The 15,727-nt window shown below is 37.6% G+C and overlaps 1 protein-coding gene across 2 annotated transcripts in view; it reads left to right on the top strand.

The window, feature by feature from the left end:
• UNC119 (unc-119 lipid binding chaperone) overlaps positions 1 to 15,727 on the top strand; it is a 39,220-nt gene that overhangs the window by 16,320 nt on the left and 7,173 nt on the right. For both annotated transcript variants that reach the window (XM_072430121.1, XM_072430127.1), the window contains exon 2: positions 11,150 to 11,263. In XM_072430121.1, the coding sequence (XP_072286222.1) occupies positions 11,150 to 11,263 (114 nt within the window). The remainder of the gene's footprint in view (positions 1 to 11,149; positions 11,264 to 15,727) is intronic.

Genomic DNA, 15,727 nt, shown 5'->3' with positions numbered 1-15,727 from the left:
GGGAAGGTTTTTGGAATGCAAATTGTGGTATGTGAGAATGATACCTGACTTACTAGTACGATGGGTAGCCTTTATATCACCGATGAGCCATTTGTGATGAAATTGCCCAGACCCTTTTGTACATCTATCTTGGAGAGGGCTATTGCCTTCATCTATTACCTAGCAGGAAACATAAAAATGAGCTTGTTCTTCCAGTAAGTTCAACAAGTAGTGAAATTATAGGCACTGTGATCTGTAGGTAAGGAGACTACTTTGCCCATTTGGATTCTGTTCAAAGAATACATTCCCAACTGATGCTCGCCCAACATACTGATCATTCAAACCTCTTAGGAGTCCTAAACTTGTTTTTAGACCATTTTAGAGCTTACACAGGAATAAGAATTTCCCTTCTTCAGCTGACAAATATGAGTCTTGCAATTGGACTTTTTAGGCCCATGCATTCATTAAGGAGAGGTAGCCACTTGATTCCTCATACAACCATTGGGTATTTCTTGATGCATCAGGGTAGCACTGTAAAGGTGAGTGTCGCCAGGTGGAGGTAGTTCTTTCAGAAGAACATTTTTCTAAATGGGCCTCTTTAGAGGAAAAGTATAAAGTATTTTTAGTTAGCAAATTTTGTATCCATTTTTTAGTGTGACTTTTTGTGTGCTTTTACAAGCATGCATGTGTGCTTTTACAAGCAAAAGTGCTTTTACACTTTTTGTGTGCTTTTACAGGGAGCTGTCAGTGGCTTAGTTACTCTTCTTTCCTCCCTTAACCACTCTTGAGATAAGACTATCACAATATAGTGTATTGTTTTTTAGAATTTGCAAATGCATAGATTCTCGCATTGTGTAAAGAAGTAGAACTTAACAATCCTTGTATAGCAGGGATCCCCAACCCCCGGAGGGGAGAGCAAGGAGTCCAGCGGTGGTCCACGACTCTGGCCGGTGCACCCCCCAGCAGGGTCAGGAGAAGGACGCCGTTTGGCGGGTGCACTGGCCAAAGTCGCAGGCCATGTCCCCGGTGTGGATCGTAGGCTCAGACCTGGCATCATGACGTCACTATGGTGGAAGATTCTTCCCCTTTAAATGACACGCGGAGGAGAGGTAGCCACTTGATTCCTCATACAACCATTGGGTATTTCTTGATGCATCAGGGTAGCACTGTAAAGGTGAGTGTCGCCAGGTGGAGGTAGTTCTTTCAGAAGAACATTTTTCTAAATGGGCCTCTTTAGAGGAAAAGTATAAAGTATTTTTAGTTAGCAAATTTTGTATCCATTTTTTAGTGTGACTTTTTGTGTGCTTTTTACAAGCATGCATGTGTGCTTTTACAAGCAAAAGTGCTTTTACACTTTTTGTGTGCTTTTACAGGGAGCTGTCAGTGGCTTAGTTACTCTTCTTTCCTCCCTTAACCACTCTTGAGATAAGACTATCACAATATAGTGTATTGTTTTTTAGAATTTGCAAATGCATAGATTCTCGCATTGTGTAAAGAAGTAGAACTTAACAATCCTTGTATAGCAGGGATCCCCAACCCCCGGAGGGGAGAGCAAGGAGTCCAGCGGTGGTCCACGACTCTGGCCGGTGCACCCCCCAGCAGGGTCAGGAGAAGGACGCCGTTTGGCGGGTGCACTGGCCAAAGTCGCAGGCCATGTCCCCGGTGTGGATCGTAGGCTCAGACCTGGCATCATGACGTCACTATGGTGGAAGATTCTTCCCCTTTAAATGACACGCGGCTCCCCGCACGTGCGTAGATTTAGTGTTCCAGGAGCTCCAAAAGGTTGGGGACCACTGTTGTATATTACTACAAAACAGGAAGCTGAGACGCAAATTTTATGACCAGCTTGGCTGTCTTTAAGTTGATTCATAATTAAGATGACAAAAAATTGCAGGGACTAAACCTTTCTTTTAAATTAAGACCTCATGTAACCAAAGGTAATAAGATATGCCACTAATGATACATACTGCATGCTTTGGGAAGCAGCGTTGTAGACCATTTGGTTCTTTTCATATAAAGAAAACAATATTCTTCCTCTATTAAAGCACTCTGTTATTAAAGTTTGTGACGGTCATGTGTGGTTTACATAAATATGATGTTTTCACCATGCACCCAAGGCAGCATGATCAGTACAAGCAGTCCATGAAGAGGCTGGAAAAATGTTTTTAAATATCAGATTATGCAAAATTCCTGATTTGTTATTATCACAATCTGGAAAGTGATGGCCTAATATAACTTTGATCAAAAACATGGAAGATGGTTCAAATCTTTAATAATAAATATAGATGTAGGGGATAATCGATGCATATCTATATGTACATCACTTGTTTTCCATCTTATTACACTGAATGTGTTTTTCCCTAGAGATGTCTTCCTGAGGGGGAAGACTGCATGCCTGGGCTGTGTACTGAGGAGGAGCAGCCCTATCTTTTCCATTCTGTGATTCACCAACACTGTTGCTATGGTAACAAATGCTGCCGGGTAGGGGACAGAGCTGTTGCTATGGCTCAAGCAAAAGAGAAATTCTGTAGAAAAACATTTAATAATTAACCTGGTCACAAGTAAACATGATAACTCTATTCTGGGGTGTTTAAGGCCTGTAATGACAGCACAAAAATATAACCTTTTTCTAGCTATTTCCATGTAGCTGCCATTACTCTTTTAGCTGTGACAAAATGTCAGCTTAGGCCTAGTGTCAGGATTGGCCGCTTTTATGCTCACTGCCAGTGACTGAAAACGACACTATGAACCAACAATGGCAGTAATTTGGTGAAGAGGGTAGCTGGCAGCTATATATTTCTGAAGACACCAAGACACCCGCACCCAGCATGGGCTTAAAACACTGACATAAGCTTTAGCAAGAAGTGGTCTTATCAGGCCTCATCCTCCCCCACTCCTTTGTGACTTTAAATCGGATTATGACACTTCTTGAAAGCTTGGCAGCTGAACAGAAATCTGCTTATCTTACCCCTTCCCTCACATACAGATACAGAAATATGGCCATACTTGATGGCTTGGTAAATGAAACAAACTATTCTAAACCCTTCACGTTTTCACCGAAAAGGAACGGTTACAAAAAAACTAACAATACAAAGTACAGGATATGATCCACTGTAAATTATTATTATTATAAATACAACAATGTATTGAGTCTATAGTCTGTACAACAGAAGAGCTCACCGTTAAATCTTTCTACCATAGTCTAACGCCCTGTACAGATATCCAGCAGATATCAGATGATTGTCATTGGAAAGGAAAATTCATGATCATTTCAGTGATAAATGAACAAATGACTAGAGAGGGAAGGACGAGCGAGCAGTTCAATTCTTTTGAAAAGCATATCGATCTTTCTCAATCAACAATCATCAATCGCTGCGGTGAATCGATGAATGATGTCCGGGGAACACTGTACACATCAGATGTTCACCTGGGACGAGCATAACTGTTCATCTTGGTTATACATCTGAAGTGTGTACTTAGCTTAAAGGCCAATTTTAGGACGAAGCCAGTAAATCTACTAATATTTTTTTGGGATGTGGAAGGAGGAACCCACACAAACATGAGGATAACATACAAATTCTATGCAGATAGTGTCCTGACAAAGATTCAAAATTGGAACCCTAGTCCTGTTAGCCAGTGTACCCCCATTTGTTTAAACTTCATCTATTTATGTGTTTGATACAAAAAAAAAAGAAATTAAGTGTGGTATATTAAGCAAATGTATGCTGTTGTGGCATTCTTATTCAAGTAAATTTAGGTTTTTGTAAGGTGCCCATATTTATAAATAGACAAAATTGGTGCACAAAAGCAATTTGTAGGGGAGATATTGATGTTATCACAATGCTGCCCTCCCTTAGTGACTTTATAACAAATAGGATCAAAACACAAAGCTATCACATCAGAAAAAAAGAACGTTTCTTTTAAAAAGACATGGTTATTTTCATAGATTTTGGGGCTTATTACTATATTCACATGGCTAAAGTAAGGTCCTGTTCACTTGAATAGTTGTGCAGTGTTAGTCAAGACAAGTCCTGGTTTTCTCCCTTCTTGTGCGGGGTGACTGGTTTTGTATCTTCCCCCTGTTGTAGTTTTCTGGAGGTAGCCTGTATTGGAGTAGATCTGATGGCTCCCACCCACCGCTTTCTCTTCGCTTAGGTTTTTTTTGTAGCACAGTGATGATGCCACTGCTACGTTTTAGGTTATTATAGTTTGCAAAGATGTTTGTTGCACACAAAGTGAGTTTATATAGTTTGCAGCTAATAAAGAATATTTTTAAATTAAAGTTTTATGTGAACAGAGTTGAAGATATCTTTAAAGATATTTTTGGCTAAAGTTCTACTTAACAAGTGCATGTTGGCAGTTTCGTTTGTGCTGCAGTTGGCAGGATTTTTCAACTGGATAATGGTTCTGTTAATGTTCCTAAAGCTTACAGTATGTAGATTTGCTATTTTGGGCCTGCTAACGTGTGTTGTAATGTGAAGGAAAATGTATTTTCTAAGCATTATCACCAAGTCAAAAGGACATAAAACACAGTGCACACTCATTTTAATGGCACTTTTACTGTTTGCTAAAAGCAGAGATTGAATACTTTTATACAAATCAAGGTCTACAAATGACACTATGCAGCAAAAGTGGACAAGAAATATGTTCAGGTCATGTGTTGAAAATGTATTCAGTCCTTTATTGGTCAGCTCTTAGTGGTGGTCATCTCTGACCCACTCTATATCCTTCCATGTGGCTGTTGTTCCTACTAGAGATGCAGTCAGTCCTACATTTTCCGCGTGCATATTTTTCCAGTGCAAAGGGGTCTGTCCATTTTACCATTATCATACGATTGCCATTAACATTAGTGGCACATAGGGAAAATTCAGTCCCTTCCTCATACATGTTTGAAGTGTTTGGGTTGATGTCTGATCTAATACCTCAGTAGAAAAAGCAATGATGTACAATTAACCAGAAATAGATTTTACCCCTAATAGGCTTGTAATAGCCAGATAACGAAGCACAATAGGTAATAATTGTTTACTGTTCTTTACTTTATTAAATAATGACCTATGTGTTGTTTCATAGGTTAAAAAGCATAGTGTAGTCATCCACAGAAATTCATAAAAAGATGCCTTACCAGTCTATGAGTAAGTTTACTAAATCAAGTGCACAGGTAATAGTGATTGATTTTGTCCGGCTATGTTAAAATAAGCTCTTTTGGTATGACTATGGTAAATACTAAGTTATGGCTACTGAACCTAATTTTTTTCCTTTCTAAACTGAACCTAAATTGACCTGTACCTGTGTGCAGCATACATAAACTACCAGAAAGAATGAATAGAGAAAGTATTTCACTTGCTTGAGTTTACCTTTCAGGCCTCACTATTGGTCATTAAGGTAACTATCAATAGATCTTCAATAAGGTATCTGAGGGGGTGGGCCTGTCTATGACTTTAGCATCTTGATTTACTGTATACTGAATACAGATATTCATAATTCTGGGATTCCAGTCCCCACTGCTGACTTACTACATGTATGCTTGTAGCTTACCAGTTTTACATGTTAAACCTTCTTGCACTGTATATTTAATAGATATGCAAGCAGACATAGTAGCAAAAAACACCATCCCAACACTGGGCCTGATTTATTAGGGCTCTCCAAGATGGGAGAAAATGGACTATTTTGGATGAACTTGGTGATTCAGCAAACCTGGAAAAGAGCTGGTCCAGGAAATGAAATTGAAAATGTTTGCCAACTAAAAGAAAATTATTTTTAAGAAATCCATTTGAGGTTTGCTGGATCACCCAGTTTCCTTAGTCCCAGGGAGCTTTAATAAATCAGGTTCAATATGTCAAAGCAATTTCTCCCACCATTTTTGAGATTTCACACGTCTCCTTCCTTAAGGCGTTGGTTGCTCATACATTGGTGATAATAATTGCTTAGGCATATTTGTTGATGGTGTGTATCTTTCTATTTGTTTTATTTTACAGTAGATCCCTAAAAATGTAGGACAGAATTGTGTAAAGCACTTATTTTTTGTAGATCCTACTATAGCCAGCAGGAACACATGGACCTGTTCTGGGGGTGAAGCATAATCAAATGCCGCTGTTATTCATCAATCGTCCAGTGAAGTCCTCAAGGTTGTGAGTCGTCATTTAGGAAATTGTGGGGAGATGCAGCCTGGATACCAAATAAGCAATGCCATAGCTACAGATCAATCAGATTCTCTAAAGCAAGGGACCTGGTCACAGCTGTGACCCCTATGACCATGTGCCTAGGTCACTGATTGAATGATGTCCCGGGGGTGGCAATAGTACAGTGTGGGTATACACATACATATAAGCATGCACACACTGCATTCCTTACAGCAGTTGATAGATTGATAAGTTGAGTTTCCATTTAAACAACTATTTATATGACCAAAAGAAAACATGATTTTGCATTTACGTAAACAAACTTCTTTATGAGGAGTGTATGGTGTTTCTTCTCTCAGTGGAGCAGTGCTTTAAACAGACTGGAGTTTACCTCCCAGCGGCCTTATGTCTGTACCACTGACAGTTCCTTAAAAATAGTACATTGTCTGGGGATATGATGCGTAACATTTCTTTATTCAGCATTGTCTTTTGAGATTTTCTGAGGTAGTACTTAGTAATAGATTGGCAATACTTTTCAACAATTGCAGTTTCTTGCAGATTTATGAGATGCATCATTGAAATACAGAGAAGTATATTTTGTCTGTAATATTTTTCCTTATGTCAGCACATAATGTATGAAATGTGCCCAACTTCTTTTCCTGGATATTACTAAAAGATAAGCATACATGAATACATTGTTTCAGTTGTTAAAGCTTTTTAATTTTTTTTTCATTAGAATTGCAACACAACTGATTGACTCATTGGCCCTGATTTAATAATGTTCTCCAAGGCTGGAGAAAATACACCTTCAGAAGTGAAGCTGGGTAATCCAGAAAACATGGAATTGATTTTTAAAAATCATTTGCTAGTTGCTAGCAAATGTTTTGAATCCTGGACCAGATCCATTCCAGGTTTGCTGAATCACCCAGCTTCACTTCTGAAAGTGTATTCTCTCCAGCCTTGGAGAACTTTCATAAATCAGGGCCTTTGTATTGGTTGTCCAGCGATGGAGTCCTAAGGATGCACAGTATAATGCAGTCATTAAAACGGTACCAGTTGGCTTTTTACATAGACTGTTTTGCTAGATATTCACTCCCAGAAGTATGAGACTCAGCAGATTCAGGTAAGGAAAAGATGCTGTCAGGTAAAACAAAGAGTATTTGATAACAGTATTTGATAATATATAAATAAAACAAACTCTTTGGATGTTTGATTGTTCTGTATTTGAACTTAAATGTAAGAAATAAATTAAAGCTGAATAATGGAAAAATGAAAATTGACCTTTGAACTGGGGCAAAATGTGTATGTGTGTGTGTATAAATAAATATATACACTGCATTTGAGTGTATATATATTTGGCAAACCCCTAGAATCGTCATTTACAGTTGTGGACTTCTGCATTGTGTAATTTTGGAGTGCCTGCAACAGATGGAGCAAAAAGAAGCTTGGGGTCCTGGTCTCACAGCTAGGAGGTAGGCTTTGGAAATGAGAAGTAACGCAAGTATTGTTGCTTTAAATATTTCCCCTTACACAAAAACATTCTTTAACCTTTGCAGTTCACGAGGAACCCTACTGTTATTTTTTATTCTTAGTGGAGTTCAGCTTTAAATGTTAAAAAATGTTGGGACACGCTTTAAGTTTTGCACCTTTTAAGAAAAAAGATACAAAGGTTCCTCTTCATCCCCTGCAACAGTAATTGCCCTCTAACGACTTACCCTAGAGAATGATGAGGTTTCCAGTGACGCATACACTGAACTAAAAGAGGAAACAATCTGCACTATTACCTAGCTTATCTCTGACACGTGTACATCCCCTATAGACCTTCACATATTTTTTGATTTCCTCTGTGCTTGTTTATTTCGCAATAATAGTGTCATTACTTAATTAATACATATATAGTTTGTTTAGGCTTTCTTTTGGTAATATTGCCTTTCAAGAAAAGTTTTTTTACTGCTCACCATACAAATAATAACATTAAACGCACACTTCTTGTTTTCTTTGATCAGTTTTTTTTTCTTTGAACAACTTTGGCTGGTTGTGTCTTCAGGACAGGCAGTGAAAGAAATTTCTACATTGGACAAGGTTTTTTTAAAACTTTGTTGTTTTATTGACAATTGAATTATAAATTAACAATGTTGACATCTTAAAATAATAAATAAAATATTAATATATCTGTTTTGTGAATATGTTGGCAGATATCCAGTTAAAGATAGTGGTACATTTTATAAAATTATAACTTGCAATTTCTATTTTCCAGCCAAGTGTGACATTACAAAATGCTGCACATTATTCGTTCACTATCCTTTCTGTCACCATGCTGATAATGATACGCATAGGGATTATTCTCATGTGTCTCTACCTTCCTGTTTTATTTCCATGTGGAATGACTGATGGCTGAAACCGTACCTGCCTGTGAAATCAATATGCAGCTATAGCAGTGATCTAGGTAGAATGGAGCCAAGTTACCTGTGTTTATGGAAGATGAACTGGCAGACTATTATGGAGCCCTGGCAACTCTTAATCTGTTTCTATTTCAGGAATGCTGACTTAATGAGGCTGCAAAGCAGCTTAAGAGTTGTATGGTTTTAGTCAATCAGCATTTACAAATAATGCACTATGCAGCCAGCTGGAATATCTGTGACACTTTTAATAAAAAAGGGCTGTTCCCATCAACAAGTGAAATATGTGAACCGCTAACTGCTGTCGGCAAACAATAAACCAATATACCTGTACAAAGTTAAAACATTAAAACAGGCCTCTTGTTTTACTTATCAGTATTTATTCTCGTCATCATATATAATTCTTCATGTCAAGACTGAGCTTGATGGGGGGACTGTAGACTTTTGCCAGCTAATCTGTTTAGGGTTCTGCAGCCCCTCTTTCATAATTTAAATTATGTTGCATTTCTGTGCATGGTTTTGCATTGTACTGTCTGCTAAAATTGAATGCATGATTTTTTGCTGGTTGTGGTGTGTTGGGCAGTCCATTCAAGTGGGCCAGTACGCTTTATAGAAAAGCCGGTTGCTTCCTCTGTTTAAGCTCTTCAATCAGCAGGGGCCTAAAGCTACATACACACTTCCAATTATTATCGTTGGAAAACGAACGACGAACGTTCATGCACGATATATATGAACGATCGTATAGCACCGATCCTGCACATAGAGTTAACGACACGATCGTTCGTAGATATTGTACACACAATAGATACGATCGTTTGAGCGATAGAGGAACTATGTGCACGACAGGAAAGTGAACGGACGTTCGTTCATCACGCATGCTCTGAACATGGACGATCAACGAACGACCGTACACACGAACGATGTTCAACGATCGTCGCCCAATCCGATCCGTCGGTCCGGTCGTTCGTTTCCAGCGACTTTCCTCGTTCGTCGGCGTCGTTGGTTACTTTTTTACGAACTATTTTTTGCCCAATCGATCGTTCGTATTTCGATTGGAACGATAAAAATTGGAAGTGTGTACGCACCTTAAGTATTGCCAAAGGTCTGATTGACAGTTGGTTCTACATCTATCTGCAAACCCTGTATAGTAAACTCGGCTCCTACTAGCCCAGTATTAGGGCCAGTAACTTTCTTTTCACGAATTAATACATTTTGTAGTGCTAGGGAGAAGTATGCATTTGTTTTCCATACCCAGATTTACTTAATTTTTCCTGGGGCTGTTGCAGTCATTTTATTACCAGAAATCTTTATTTTCCTTCTTACAATTGATACACATTGACTGTTAGTAAAACTGCCTGGCTTAAACATTAGGCTAGCCCCAGGTATTATAATAATTTGTTGTTAACAGCAGGTGAAACACACAGATGTAATTTAAAGGCTATTTTTCACTCTGTCTTATCTTACTCAAGCTTTTTTTTTTTAATTTGCCTTTAATATTTAATCCTGTCGGTGTGTGGATTAATTTTGGCATGGATTAGGGAGGTGTGCAGAAGTCTTTCTTTTCATACCTCGTGATTTAACAATCTGTATGATGGGATCATCTGAAAGGGGAAATAAGTCTGGAAAGAGGCTGGTGGTCTGGTGTCCAAGCTTTATCTTTTTTTTTTTTTTTTTGACTCGTCACTTCCCAGTTTATATAACAAATGTTTTTTTTAAAAGATATGCAGCTATGTGCTAGACATTGTGAACCCGCTAAATGTGAGGATTTAAAATTGTTCTATATGAGTTATTGGCTGCCAATTAGTTCACCTTACAAGGATCCTATTTTGCACCATAGAATTGATCACCAAGTAGCCGGAAAAAAGGGCCTGGCTTTAACTTTAGGAAGCCTGAACTTACATAAGCATAACACACATTGATGATAATGTTATTCGTTTTAGAGATGAGCAAATGACTCGATGAGCAAAAGCCTTGTGTGGCATTTTTTGTCTGTTGTACTACAAACATCTGTGAATGCAGTTACTGTGTTGGATACCAGTTTATTTAGATATTAGATATATTAAATAGATATAATATATATGTAACAAAAGCTAATTGTCAAGTTTTTTACTGGTATGTTCCCAATTAATCGTCACAGGGAGTTTGAAATCCTCTTCCTTGGGCAGAAAATTGTGAAAAACAAACGCTATATGGAAACAGTTGGCTCTTTGCAATGGTCTCACTGTCCTGGAGTATGTGAAGATTTCATTGGGTTTTAATAGGCTAAAATACAGATTTGTGTTTAGTGAATCTTGAAGGGTTTTCCCTATGTTTTTTATATTGTTCCATATGTCAATGATGCCATTGGCGAGGTCTTTGCTGTTTTTTCTTTTTAATTTCTATTATACCAAATGCAACAGATACCCAAATGAAGATAGGAACATCTTGCTGCATGACTCTCCTAAATATATTGGATGTCAGGGATTGACCTGGACTATCTCTTGATATAACCAAAATATACATTTTGGGTAAACTAACCCAGTAATGAACAGAAAAAGAAAAAAAATCGGTGCATAATCATAACCTAAGGCAGTCAACTCTGTAAACCTTTTAGTTTAAGTCTCTCCAGGGAGACTGGATTTTTTCCTCTAATCATTCTTGTTCTCTTTGCAGATTATTTATGCACCCCAGAAGAAAATATTTACAAGATAGACTTCACAAGATTTAAAATTCGTGACATGGAGTCCGGAACAGTTTTATTTGAAATCACAAAACCACCAGCATCAGGTGAGGTTAATTTATTATACAAAATATAGAATTCAATAGTTCTTCCCCATCCTATATACCAAAAAATGAAAATGTATTGGGTAAACAAAACATTAAAGGTGCTGGTATCCAATACTAAAAATGTGTCATATGGTATGTATAATAGTATTTATCCATAATTAGTCCATATCTATGTGCATTGCATCCATACAGAAGTCCTTCTGGAAACCTTTGTACCCCAAACGTATTCACTGGATCATTTGGTTATGTGATAAAAAGTTCCTGTGAATGTGTTTAGAGCACAAGGGCATTGGCAGAAGGATTGTAAAAGATTTTTTTTCACAGATGAAAAGCACACGGATATTGGACTAATTAATTTTTGTATGTAGATTGAGACTGTTTTATGATTCTGCTTTTCCTTTTTTTTTCATGTTGTGATAATTTGTTTAGTGGTTTGAGCAACAAAAGGATTGTAGGTTTAAAAGGTGGAGGCTAATTTATTGATAGGAAGGAATTTGCTGTCATCAGGCTTTCATTTTGCCCAAGACCCGTATATGTAGCGGAAAGAGATGGATGCAAAGTAAAACCTGCATCCTTTTGTCAATTTCTCTGGAATCGGGATATACTTTGATCTTCTCCCCAGTTCAATTCTACACTGCACAATAGTTTCTAACTATAGACACAGTTCTGCTCGAAATGTTGTAAGCGTCCTTGGTCCTAAAGTTTGGCTCATCCTCATTTTTGTCAGACAGCTTTTGTCTTTATATACAGTTGGAGGGAAATATAGATAAAAGCATGCACAAATATATATTTTTATAAATACTAGTATTACTTGCAATAATCATATCCACTTATAACTGAGCAACAGTAGCCCTTTATTACACTTTATCCAGACACCCAAAAGACAGCATTGGTAGTGTTCTTTAACTAGAGGGACAGATTAAAATGGTAAATGTTGCCTGCAGAACACTTAAAATTAAGGAACAAGTAACAAGGACAGCAGCTTCAGTTTATACAGCAAATGTAAACAGAGGAAATGCAGCGATTCCTGTTTTGTAAGCGTTAATTTTAATTTTATCGGTTCTCATCACCCCTATTGTAACATGCCTTACAAGAAAAGACTCAAGTAAATCCCCTGCTACAGATTCATAATCCAGCCCAGAGCTGTCCAATTCCAGTCCTCGCGAGCCACAAACAGGCCAGGATTTCATAAACGGAGCATTATAACGGTCTGTACACCTTCTCTCTTGTAGAAAAATACAGAAAGAAACTGGATTAGAGCTCAAGGGTCAGGATCCACACACAATTTTAGTATTTCTTTATCACTACATGCTCCTTTGTAAGACATTTTTATAGTCCTGCTCAGGAACATTACATATTGGAAACAAATTGTCATTAATTAGTTTGTTTCGATCATACTTTGTAATAAAGCAAGATAGAAAATACCTTATCCACTTTGACCAAGGGCCAGACTGGTTCTATTATTTACTCTATTTTCAGAAGTGTGAGTCCTCTGGTCCCCTTTTACTGATTCTTCCTGCTAACATTCACATTGTTTAAGGAGACAGCAGTGACAACAGATCTACAAGGAAATGAGGCCAACACTACTGGAAATGTTGGTTGTTGACTTAAAATTTTTAAGCATTTCTTGGGCAGCGGTTGGGTAGCAGGAAAGGTAGGTATCTACAGTCTATTTTACAGTCAAATCTTTGTAACTTCTGTAAAACATAAGGGTCACTTTAATATTATTAACCATAATTTGTAAAATATTACTCAGCTCTGTACATTAAATAGGGGCTGCATATGAGAAAATGAGCAAACTGCGTACTTGAGTGCTTACAATCTAAGAGCTTTAATAAACTATATAATAAGTTTTACCAGTTGACTCCAGGCGTATAAAGAAGAATAACTTCTTGCAACTGATGCATTTCTGTATTCACTTAAAATTATTAAACTGTTTAAGGTGCCATGTGTACTTAGATCTGTCTTGATAGTAACCACCTGTAATGCCCTTTACAGCAGCTATCAGATAGGGAAAGGGGGATGTTGGCACAAGCAGCCATTTAGGCTTTACCAGTGTCCATGTAATGAAGAACATACCGACATCAGGAGAAGAGGGATAAACACACCGGTCCGCTACTACCCCTAAACAGCACTATTAGCAGGGTGGAGGTGTGTTCTGTATAAAGACAGTTATGTGTTTCGGCTGTGCACTTGCTATTTATTTTAACACAAGAAACTGAGGACCAGTACTTTTCTTTGGTTGCCTAGTAATTAATGAAGAGTCCAAGAAGCTGGTATTTAAGTCATATTTGTGTGGCAGAGCAGACACTGACATGACTATCAGCTGCTTTACCCAGTCCATTATGACATTTGTGGTGGCTTTTGCATTTGGTTGTCTGCCAGACATATTCCACTCAACTAGTCATTTTGGAGGTCTTCTCAGAATTTGACATCTCAGAATTTGACAACAAGTTTTTATAATACAAAATACTTTAATTCATATAGAAACAAATTCACATATTACCAATATCACATCATGGCTGGTAATGCAAAGAGCATTAAAGTATTTGTATAGCCAAAACTGTTTGCTCTATGACTTCTGCTAGGAGAATTCCCATCACTTCCCATCAGGCAACAAGGAAATGAGAAGAAATCACTCTAATGTCAAGGAACGTTTATCCAGAACATTTGCCTTCATTGTATTCTTTCCTCTCACCTACTTTCCCCATAAACACTAAAATTAGGATATCTCCTTGACCCAAATCACTAAGACAAGGAAAAGAGTGAATATCCCCAGTGGTTCTATCCAGAATAGAACCATTTTTTACTCCCACTTGAATTTCTTATAATTACTTTGCAAGGATGGCATAGGTGCAGGGATGGACATTAAGAGGTGCAAAGTGTGCAGCTGCAAGAGGGCCACAAACTCTCCCCATTCAACAGGGGCACCAAGTCAGTTCTGCACTGGGGCCCACTGTTGGCAATGTTCACCTCTGTATGAGATATATATATAATGACTAGACATACAATTTAAAGTTATTCATAGCAATTTTCATTCTAGCCATTATCTTATGAGCATTCACTTGCAAAGTAAACTAATTATTTATTCACCTCCATTTATTCTTTTTACACCATGCATACACCTACATTTAGTCCACTTAGTATCAGTTAGTCACATTTAACTTGAAAAGGAAGTAAAACTACTAATCCAAGTTGAAGCTTCAACTCTAATAAGCATGTCAGGGTCAATTATGTGAATGAAAGTAAAATGCTCTCATCCTTACCATACAAGTCCTATTGAAGTGACCATTACTAGCTATACCATGAGCTGGATAAATGAGAATATCTAAAACCTACATCGACCTTCCTAAACCCCGCCCTGGCTTGTATAATCATGGAAAACAAGCCAGCCCTATTCTCACATAACGAGATGATGATAATGGTGACATTGAAGAGCTGGGTGATTGTTACATAATTCTAGAAACCAGCACTGCCAGGCAATTTTATTCTTCAGGATGATAAGTGTCTGATATTGATTTGTGTATGTTCAGTGAGTGTGGTTGTGATTGCAGGGTTTCTTCTTCTATAATTTTCAGTATAGCATTCTCATTTTTACAAGCTTGCCGTTCTTTATAATTTTCTTAATGAGTCTTTCCTTATCCACTACGCAGTGGCTATGTGCAAATACTTTTTTAACCTTTGTCCATGATAAGTCACGCATTGAAAGATCTACAAAAAATTCTGTTGCTGCCTGTCTCATTCTTGCTTAATGGCATTGCAACAATAAAATTTGCTCTAAAAATGTGTAAAATAAAAAATCTATAAACCATTACACGGCAGCAGCACATCAGGAAAGTGGAGTTTGTAAAGCAGGGACTTGTCTACGTCAATAGACAGAATTACTCCGTAAAATAACTGTGGAACTATCAAACCAAAATTTCCTGTTCATATGCTTGCTGCGTATCAGTGTCCTTAAAACCAGACAGTCTGTGTACCAGAAGAGAAATAAAAAATTGAACATCCATTAGTGATACAATGCAGACCACCATAACCCATAGCAACCAATCAGATTTATTTATTTTTTTTTCTTTTATTATGCCAATTTACTGAATAATTACTTTTATTTGAACCTCACTGTGCACATTGCTTTTGGCCTCAGTAACACCTAAGCAGTTATAGCTAATAGAATAGCTCCACCTAGTGGTCAATGGGTATTATGAACAATTTTTATTATATAATACCTTACTAAATAATCCCACTTCAGTGCTAGCGGATTGGTTAATACTTATTTTTGGCACATATAATCCTTCTACTGTGATTTTTTTTTTCCTTGGCCCTTGCACATTTGCATATCCAATGTAAGTGCAGGATGAGTCTTACTGCAGCTGGTAAGACTTTAGACAGACAGACAACCAGTTGGGGAGAAATTGCTGATATGAGATGAACAATATTCCTAGAAATTATTTCAAACAACGCCTTATC

Source organism: Pyxicephalus adspersus, chromosome 1, assembly GCF_032062135.1.
Source record: "Pyxicephalus adspersus chromosome 1, UCB_Pads_2.0, whole genome shotgun sequence".
NCBI lineage: Eukaryota > Metazoa > Chordata > Amphibia > Anura > Pyxicephalidae > Pyxicephalus > Pyxicephalus adspersus.
This window is presented reverse-complemented; position numbering and strand designations above follow the sequence as displayed.